Source organism: Mustela lutreola, chromosome 12 (genome assembly GCF_030435805.1).
Source record: "Mustela lutreola isolate mMusLut2 chromosome 12, mMusLut2.pri, whole genome shotgun sequence".
In the NCBI taxonomy this organism is placed as follows: Eukaryota; Metazoa; Chordata; class Mammalia; order Carnivora; family Mustelidae; genus Mustela; species Mustela lutreola.
The window spans coordinates 71,956,041-71,966,429 of record NC_081301.1 but is presented as its reverse complement, the minus strand read 5'-3'; the positions used below and the strand labels follow the sequence as shown (position 1 = coordinate 71,966,429).

Here is a 10,389-nt window from a genome sequence, read left to right as displayed (position 1 = left end):
AGTCCTTAATAGTGTGGAGAGTAATTATGCCCAAAGTCTGGGTTACAGTCAGGTTGAGTATAAAAAAAGGCTGATTAGCTCACAGAAAATGGAAGGAGGTGGCGGAGGGTTGATGCACTCTGGGGAACTGAGGTTTATACGTTCTCTTAAGGCTTGTCCTATGATCCAGGGGCATCACCTTAACTTCCAGTCCTTCTCAGATGCTAGCAAGGATTAGGGTTAACAAACGCTTAAGTCAGAGTCTCTCTAATAGGTTAGGACATTTTGGCTGCATCAGACTCGTGCCCTCAGATGTTAGTTTCTCAGTCCTGGCTGGGGATGTGCTTTCCCACTCCCCACTCTCCTCCATCTGAGCTGTGTGCACTCCTGCAGCAAAAGGCAGGAATGTTCTAGGTTGAGGCATGATTTGCTTAGTACAGAGTTCACCAGTATTATTCTTCTGCATATGGCTCTCCGATTTTCCCAGCACCATTGGTTGAAGAGACTGTCTTTTTTCCACTGGACATTCTTTTCTGCTTTGTTGAAGATTAGTTGGCCATACAGTTCAGGGTCCATTTCTTCTCTATTCTATTCTATTCCATTGATCTAAGTGTCTGTTTTCGTGCCAGTACGATACTGTCTTGATGACTACAGTTTTGTAATAGAGCTTGAAGCCTGGAATTGTGGTGCCACCAGTTTTGTTTTTCTTTTTCAATATTCCTTTGGCTATTTGAAAAGATCTTAAATATCTTCTAAGAGCTCCACTTTTACTGAAGGAGAGCTCATTGTCACCTGCCCAGTTCCTAGTGAGACTAGAACCTGAATCTGACTTTTCGAGCCAGAACACTCTCTCTGGATGACATTGAACAGAGAGGGTCTCCCTTATTCCCAACCCCTGGGCTCTGTGCTGTAGGGAACCAGGAGGGGAGGACAAAATAAAGGGAGACCCTGTTCTGTTTTTCACATCAGAACGATCTGTTTTCTTTCTTTTCCTTTTTATTGTTGGTGCAAATGTCAATACTTATATAAAGTAGAAAAAGAAATCACAACATATCACAGTTTTTGAAAAGCTAATACTATGTTAAACATTATAAAATCCAGAGAAAGAATATACAATTTTTAATAATTAACTACCTGACATAGTTTTTCTCAATAATTTTTTTCATTGCATACTCTCTGTGTTTTCAAATGACAATGCTTTTGTCATTTTCTATAAGCAGAATTGGAATGATCTATTTTCAACAACATGTGATCATTGCACATATTCACACAATACAAGGAAAGTGAACAACATTAAAACATCAACTTCTAGAAATCACTGTCAATAAGATGACACATTCTTAGAAGACACTTTTTTTTTTTTTTTTAAGATTTTATTTATTTATTTGTAAGAGAGAGAGAGAGTGAGAGCGAGCACAGGCAGACAGAGTGGAAGGCAGAGTCAGAGGGAGAAGCAGGCTCCCCGCAGAGCAAGGAGCCCGATGTGGGACTCGATCCCAGGATGCCGGGATCATGACCTGAGCCGAAGGCAGCTGCTTAACCAACTGAGCCACCCAGGCGTCCCAGAAGACACTTTTTTTAAAAGATTGTATTTATTTATTTGCGAGACAGAGAGAGCATGAGCAGGGGGAAGGGCAGAGGGAGAAGGAGAAGCAGGTTTCCTACTGAGCGCAGAGCCTGACAAGGGGTTCAATCCCAGAACCCTGTGATCATGACTTAAGCCAATGGCAGAAACTTAACAACTGAGCCAGCCAGGCACCCCTAGAAAACACTTTATGGATATGTACATACTATGTACATAGTATATGTGTGTGTGTGTATGCATACACACATATTTCATACATATGCATATACATATATATTGTATATTTGTATGTATGTTTATATATGTATATACACATATTTGCATGCACACATGTGCATACATCTATACATATATATATATATGAGAATACATTCAGTCCCGTAACCTGTTTCTTTCACTGCATATTTTGTGAACATGTTTTGTTATCAATATGTAAAGAATGATAACCTTTCTATGCATGAATAGATGTGCAACACAGTATATCTCTGGAATATCGCGGATACCCCAGAAGACATTAACCAGCCATTATAGATGCACATTTCAGTTGTTCCTTTTGTTGTTTACATAACCAATTCTGCAGTGGCATATCTTTGTGCATTTATCTTTCTTTTATTTGAACTATTAGTTCCTTGGGATAAATTTCTGGGGGAATTTGAGATAACTGCTGAGTCAAAAGGTATGGATACCTAAAATTTGAAATCATACTGATAGATTGACCTCTGGAAAGCTTGTGACTGTTATGTTTTCACTCACAGTTCATGAGAATGCTTATTTTCCCATGCTACTGAGCACACTCATCTTTTAAATTTTTGCCTTTTTGCCAGTGTCATGTGCATTTTAGTATTTAGTATTTTAATATTTAGTATACATTTAGTATTTTAGCATTTAGTATACATTGCTTTTTATTAACATTTATTATTTTATTAGCATTTTCCCATTTGCTGCCGGATATTTGTGGTTCTTTTCTGACTTGTGTGATTATTCTCTTGACTGGTTTTCCATTTGGGAACTCATCCTGTGGTAAGATCTACAAGGGGTCCTGGTGTGGTCAGCCTGTTCACCTGCTATTGGTCATTCATGGGCTGATGCCTTTGTTCTCATTCGAAACCTCTACTCCAACAAGATTTATGGTATTTCTTTTTGTATAGGAGTTTTATTTTTTAGTCATAACATAAAAATCATCTTTCATGGATTCTAGAAGAGACACTCTTTAGCTTAGAGTGGAAGAGACTATGAAACATCTTCAAGACTGAGAGCGTATAAATAATTTTGATTTTATCAACCTCACAATTCACAACCTGTCACTTTTGCCCTCAATGGGTTTATGTGTGCTGGCAAAATATGACCTTTCGAAGGAGAGGTACAGGAAACTGCACTTTTGAGAAGTTCACTTTGAAATGAAAGAAAGAAGAAACTTATCTGAAGTTTCATTTTGGGGGAGCAAAGTTAGGTCCCAGCATCCTGTTGACTGACTGCCACTTGGTTCCATGGGATCGCCAACTCTTTTTCACTGGGGTTCAAGAAAGCTTCCAACCCAGCAGACCACACCATTGTCTTTCCACCACAGAGTACATGGCCTCTCTTGCGATATCCCTCAGAATTTGGTGAGGGAATGTATCACTTGTAAATGATTTGTATCCCTCTTCCAATTTAGAACAGACTTTACACACTTGGTCTGGAAATTTTTTGACTCTTCTCCCACACCTGTCTTAGAAGTTCTCTTAGAATGGCAGACATACTGAATGAATTTTTGGGGCTTCATTAATAACCGCATGAAATCCAGAACAGCCCACTGAGAGACAAAGAGCATCCTAAAACTTGGGGTAAGCATAAAGCCCTGATATTAGGGCATATGCATGGGACTTTCCAAGGCAATCGTTCCATTTAAAAGCAAATATAAGTGAGCAACCAGAATCTATATATATGTGGTAGCTAAGCAAACAAATGACTTGAGGGATTCTGGCCTGAACTCTGAATTTTTTTTTAAAGGTTTTATTTATTTATTTGTCAGAGAGAGAGAGGGAGAGAGCACACAAGCAGGCAGAGAGGCAGGCAGAGGGAGAGAGAGAAGCAGGCTCCATGCCAAGCAAGGAGCCCGATGCAGGACTTGATCCCAGGACTCTGAGATCACGACCTGAGCCAAAGGCAGCGGATTAACCTACTGAGCCAACCAGGCATCCCAAGAACTCTGAATTTTTTAAAGTTTTTACTTAGATTCCAGTTAGTTAACATACAATGTAATATTAGTGTCAGGCTCAGAGTGTACTCATTCAACACTTACATACAATACCTAGTACTCATCATGACAAGAGCACTCCGTAATCCCATCACCTATTTAACCATCTCCCCTCTGGTAGCCATCAGTTTGTTCTCTATAGTTAAGAGTCTGTTTCTTGGTTTTCCTTACTATTTTTTTCTCCTTTATAATTTGTTTTGTTTCTTAAATTCCACATATGAGTGAAATTGTGTGGTATTTGTCTTTGCTTGACGATTTATTTGCTTAGTATAATACGCTCCAGCTCCACCCACATCATCGCAAGACACTAGAGAATCTCTTTCTGAAGAAATAACAGAACTAAAATTGAAACAACTCAAAATCAGAAAGGTTATTAAGGAGATGCAATAAAAAATGAAGGCTCTAACTGCTAGGATAAATAAGGCAGAAGAGAGAATAAGTGATAGAGAAGACAAAACAATGGAGAATAAAGAAGCTGAGAGTAAGAGATAAACAACTACTGGATCATGAGTGGAGAATTCGAGAGATAAGTGATATCATAAAGCAAAACAATATCAGAGTAATTGGGATCCCAGAAGAAGAGGAAAGAGAGAGAGAGAGAGGCAGAAGGTATACTGGAGCAAATTATAGGAGAGACTTCCCTAATCTGGAGGAAAGAACAGGCGTCCGACTCCAGAAATGGAAGGAAAACTTGCAAACTCAGTGGATGAAGCCAGCATTACCTTGATCCCAAAACCAGACAAAGACCCCATCAAAGAGGAGAATTACAGACTAATATCCCTGATGAACATGAACATGTAAAAATTCTCACCAAAATTCTAGCCAATAGGATCCAACAGTAGATTAAAAGGATTATCCATCATGACCAAGTGGGATTTATTCCTGGGTTGCAAAGTTTGACCCAACATCCACAAATCAATCAATGTGATACAATACATTAATAAAAGAGAACAAGAACCATATGATACTCTCAATAGATGCAGAAAAAGCATGTGACAAAGAGCAGATCCTTTCTTGACTAAAACACGTCACAGTGTAGGGATAAAGGGAACATACCTCAATCATAAAAGCCATACATGAAAAGCCCACAGTGAGTGTCATGCTCAATGTGGAAAAACTGATACATTTTCCCCTACCATCAGGAACATGGCAGGGCTGTCCACTATCACCACCGCTATTCAACATAGCACTAGAAGTCCTAGCTTCAGCAATCAGACAACAAAAAAAAAATAAAAGGCATCCGAATTGGCAAAGTAGAAATCAAGCTCTTCGGCTTTGCAGATGATATGATACTCCACCCCCAATTGCTAGAACTCGTACAAGAATTCTGAAAATTGGCAGAATATAAAATCAGTGTACTGAAATCAGTTGCATTTCTATACACCAACAATGAGACAGAAGAAAGAGAAATTAAGGAGTCAATCCCATTTGTAATTGCACCAAGAAACACAAGATACCTAGGAATAAACCTATCCCAAAAGGTTAAGGATCTGTACTCAGAAAACTATAGAACACTCAGAAAGAAATTGAGGAAGACTCAAAGAAATTGAAAAATATTCCATACTCATGGATTGGAAGAACAAATACTGTTAAAATGTCTATGGTATCATGGACAATCTATACATCCAATGTAATCCTTGTCAAAATACCATTAACTTTTTACAGAGAGTGGAAAAAATAATCTTAAAATGTGTATGGAACCAGAAAAGACCCCGAATAGCCAAGAAATGTTGAAAAAGAAAACAAAATCTAAAAAAGAAAAGAACAAAAACCCCCAAAGCTGGTGGCATCACAATTCTGGACTTCAAGATCTGTTACAAAGCTGTAATCATCAAGACAGTATGGTACTGGCACAGAAACAGATACATAGATTAATGGAATAGAATAGGAACTCAGAAATGGAATGGTCAACTAATCTTTGACAAGAGCAGGGAAGATTATTCAGTGGGAAAAAGACGGTCTCTTCAAAAAATGGTGCTGGGAAAATTGGATAATCACATGCAGAAGAATGAAACTGGACCATCTCTTTATACCACACACAAAATCGACTCAAAAACAGATGAAAGACCTAACTGTGAGACAGGAATCCATCAGGTCCTAGAGGAGAACACAGGTGGCAATCTCTTTGACCTCAGCCATAAAAACTTCTTGTCAGACACATCTCTCTCTTTTGTTTTGAAGATTTTATTTGACAGACAGAGATTACAGGTAGGCAGAGAGAGAGAGAGAGAGAGAGAGAGAAGGAAGCAGGCTCCCTGATGAGCAGAGAGCCTAATGCAAGGCTCTATCCCAGGACCCTGGGATCATGACCTGAACAAAAGGCACAGGTTTTAACCCCCTAAGCCACCCAGGCGCCTCTGTCAGACACATTCCAAGGCCAGGGAAACAGGTAAAAATGAACTATTGGGACTTCATCAAGATAAAAAGCATTTGCACAGCAAAGATATATAGATATATATCTATAGATAGATATAGGTATATAGATACAGACAGATACAGATACATAGACACAGATATCTAGATATATATCTATATTTCTCTATATATGTCTCTATATATCTATATAAACCCTAAATATCTGTATCTAGATATATCTAGATATATATCTATGTCTATGTATCTATATCTGTCTGTATTTCTTTATCTATATATATCAGCCATAAAAAAGAAAGAAAGAAAGAAATCTTGTCATTTGCAGCGAGCTGGATGGAACTACAGGGTATTATGCTAAGTAAAATAAGCCAATCAGAAAAAGACAGTTATATGATCTCACGGATATGTGGAATTTAAGAAACAAAACAGAGGATCTCAGGGGAAAAGAGGAAAAAATAAATGAAAGTGAAGTCACAGAGGGAGAAAAACCATGAGAGATTCGTAATCATAAGAAACGAACTGAAGGTTGCTGGGGGGGGGGGGGAGGATGGGGCGACTGGGTGATGGCCATGAGGGAAGGCACGCGGTGCACTGAGCCTTGGGTGTTATACAGGACTGGTGAACCACTGACCTCTACCTCTGAAACCAAGAATACATTGTTTGTTATGTGAAAAAATAAAATAAAATAAAATCCTATGTGTACAAAAAAAACTTGAACAGATAAGGAGCTGCTTCTTAGATGAACGAAAAGATGGTTTCTGGAGATGGAAAAGCATCTCCTGGTGAAGATTCTATGATGATCATTGAACTGACCACAAAAGACTTAGAATATTACATAATCGGAGTTGATAAAGCTGTGATAGGGCGTGGGACTCTGTTGGAAAGAAAGTCTTACCGTGGGTAAAATGCTAACAAACAGCATTGCATGCCCCAGAGAAGGCGATTGCAGCGATCTTCCCTGTTGTCTTATTTTAAGAAACTGCCAGGGCCACCCCGAATTTCAGCATCCACCACCGTGATCAGACAGCAGCCGTCAACATGGGCACAGACCTTCCACCAGCAGAACGATCATGTTTGCTGAAACATGATTTTGGTTAGCACTTTTTAGCAATGGAGTGTTTTTTGATTAATGCCTGTTCATTTTTTAGACATAAAGCAATTGCACACTAAATAGACTACAGTAGAGGGAAAACATGACTTGTGTATGCAATGGGAAACCAAAATATTTCTTTAAATTTTAATAGCACATCATTGTGCTATTGCTTTATTGCAGGATTCTGGAACCCTGAGTTGTAAGAAAAATGTCTAAAAATACAGATTACTTTTCCCAGTGCTAGACACATACTAGATAGCATGCGATCATGAAATACATTTCAATGCACTTCTATGGCGCACTTCCTTCTTCTCTTACCATGACAGCAGTTAACGGGAGTTGGACATCCATTTCCTTACTGAATATGCATACACTTGTTTTTGTAAGCCAGACCATTGCGAACTCATTGGTCACTTAACTGAATCACTGTGAGCTCATTGTTTTTAGTCAAACCAGTTAAGGTAGGGATACAAGTCTACACAATTGTCCAGATGTTTTTGTTCTGTTAAAAACAAGATCTAATCATCAAGAAAACATCAGAATAGAAGTCATCGGCTTGGCCAACAAAAGCAAAACCAACAGGATCACAGTGTGCCCAGGTGGTATGGGCAGGACCAGCCAGGCCAAACCCCAGGGCTTTCGATGAATGACCTTAAAGCCACAGCCCAACATCAGAGAACCCCCTAGGAGCCACACCTGTTGTCACATCTGCAGAGTGACAGTCAGGTGAGGACCCCCTCCCCCCACTGGTGGGGCCAGTCCCGTCCTTGTGTATATATTGGGAGGCTTAAGTCAAAGTCAATGCTTTTTGTCCATTCTAGGGGCTCTAACAGCTCATAAGAAGAGGATGGCTTTTTAGACAGATTGGTCTGTTCAGATGCTCATTTTCTTTTCCCTTTCTAGGTTTTGAAATATGCATCCTTTTTTCTTGCTGCCCGCGCTTTGCTTGGGAATAGTCTCAGCTACTACAAAATTTGGTCGAAGTTTAGATGCTCAATGGACCCAATGGAAGGCAACCTATGGGAAACTCTATGGCATGGTTGGGAACATCTAAGCTGTCTGGAGGGCCCCACAGAGAACATCCACGCTGGTGGGAGTTCACAGCAGAGAGTAGCCTCTAGAGGCCGCTCTTACCCAGAGAGGAAACAGGGCCCAGTGACTGTGCAGGATGGGGACAGATGTCCTGCTGTGTGGTTGCTGGAGAGTAGCTCCTGGAGCATCAGCCCAGCCCTGGTCCAGGCCCCTCCTCCTCTCTGTGAGCACATCCACTTCGAGTAGGTGAGTTGGCTTTAAATAGAAATAAAAATTGTAGGTTATATGTTTGTCTCTAGAGTGAAAGACGGAGGAGAGCAGTGTGGGAGAGGAATCGGAAAACGCTCGAACGGCGGTGAATGCGTCGGTGACCTGGTGAGGGCGGCTGGGGTTCCTGAACCTTTTGTTCTCTCTCTCTTTGGTACTTCGCCAAAGAATTCTCATCCTTGTCAACATTCTACCTTCTTTTCCTTGAAGACCAGTGAAGAATTCAGACACATGATGAACGACCTTAAAATCCAGAAGGACACAGAGGGGAAAGTGTTTGAAATACCCTTCTTTGCTGATTTCATTGTACCTGTGGACAGGAGACAGACAGCCAGGGTAAGTCCTATGAGTCTGAAGGATCCCTTCTCACCAAAAAAAAGGATCACTTCTTTCCAAAAGTAAAGCCGAAAAGAAAACAGCAGCTCTTCGATGGGTCCCTGCTGGGGAACAACACACCCTCGCTGTGTTTTACAAGAGTTTTCAGATTCATGGGCTGTTGGCAAAGCCTTGCTGTTTGTTGTTTAGGCTGAGAGCTTTCTAATTTGGTTTCAGGGTCCGTGTGCTTCTGGCTGGGCTTTTAGGGAAGCCGGTGCCCTCAAAGTACACAAGTTCCGGAAAACAGGCCAAATTGTGTCGCTGAGTGAGCGGAACCCGCTGGACTATTCTAGGTCTCAAGGCAGTGAGGGCTGCCCTGTTGGCCTGGTGAATTATGCCTTCCAGTATATTCTGAACAACGGAGGCCTAGACTCAGAGGAATCCTATCCATATCGTCCAGGGGTCAGTGGAGCTCTTCACGTGTCATCCGTCCAGCTCTGCTCCTAGTCACATGCTTTTCAAGAACACAGATACCATATTTAATATTTGCATTTTTTTTTATCTTTTCAAAAAGATTTTATTTATTTATTTGACAGACAGAGATGACAAGTAGGCAGAGAGGCAGGCAGAGGGGAGCGGGGGAAGCAGGCTCCCCACCAAGGAGGGAGCCCCATGAGGGGCTCAATCCCAGGATGCTGAGATCATGACCTGGGCCGAGGGAAGAGGCTTAACCCACTGAGCCACCCAGGCACCCACAATACTCACATTTTAAATGGTGAACCCTAGAGCTGCAAACTGTCAGGACTGTCATTAAACCAGACAAGCCAGGCACAGTGCCTGCCTCAGTGGGGACCACATGACTATTTTTATTTCTATGTTACAGGGAGACATACATACCATTCTCTACAGGGTACAGATTTCTCTGGAATGAACCAGTTCTTAAGGACACTAGATCCTGAATAATTCATTGAACACATACAAGGTAGTTTTTCAATTTCAAAACAACCAATAGCGTTTCAGCTCCTGGGATGCTTTACGACAGATTTGGCTTGGAAATCACTCACCTGTAAGCTGTCTTGAGCTCATGCTCCCCAGGAGGTGGATATAGTGATCAAGTCTCTTCCCCTTTCCCTCTGAAAGGACGGACCCTGCGCATACAGACCCATACAGACCCGGGAATTCCTGCTGCCAGCGCCACCGGCCCGGTGAGGGAGGAGGAGTCCCTTGTGCTGGTGGTGGCAGCTGTGGGGCCCGTCCTTGCTGCTCTCCGTGCAAGCCTGGACACTTTCCGGTTCTATAAAGAGGGTACGCATCTGTCTATGGAGAAATAGAGATAGAAAGATTGAAAAACCACCCTAAGATACAGCAGGAGTGACACTATGGTATGCAGAATTCAATGTAGAATTTGGGGGGGGGTGTGGATTTCACACATAACACCTGCACCCATAACATTTATGCCTTCTGTTTCCAACTGTCATGACCAGATCCAAATCCCCATGATTTTAAACA

At 41.2% G+C, this 10,389-nt stretch overlaps 1 protein-coding gene across 1 annotated transcript; it reads left to right on the top strand.

Moving 5' to 3' along the window:
* Window positions 1-8,358: 8,358 nt before the first annotated feature.
* Window positions 8,359-9,916, top strand: LOC131812731 (procathepsin L-like). Its single transcript, XM_059142589.1, has 3 exons — window positions 8,359-8,673; window positions 8,776-8,901; window positions 9,118-9,916. Exons 1-3 carry the CDS (start codon window positions 8,584-8,586, stop codon window positions 9,385-9,387), a joined length of 486 nt encoding a protein of 161 aa, XP_058998572.1. The 5' UTR covers window positions 8,359-8,583; the 3' UTR covers window positions 9,388-9,916.
* Window positions 9,917-10,389: the final 473 nt, after the last annotated feature.

Coding starts and splice junctions, on each gene's coding strand:
- LOC131812731 (XM_059142589.1), top strand. CDS start 8,584: ATGTTTGTCTCTAGAGTGAAAGACGGAGGAGAGCAGTGTGGGAGAGGA. Junction 8,674..8,775: donor GTGAATGCGTCGGTGACCTG/GTGAGGGCGGCT, acceptor TTTTCCTTGAAG/ACCAGTGAAGAATTCAGACA. Junction 8,902..9,117: donor ACAGGAGACAGACAGCCAGG/GTAAGTCCTATG, acceptor ATTTGGTTTCAG/GGTCCGTGTGCTTCTGGCTG.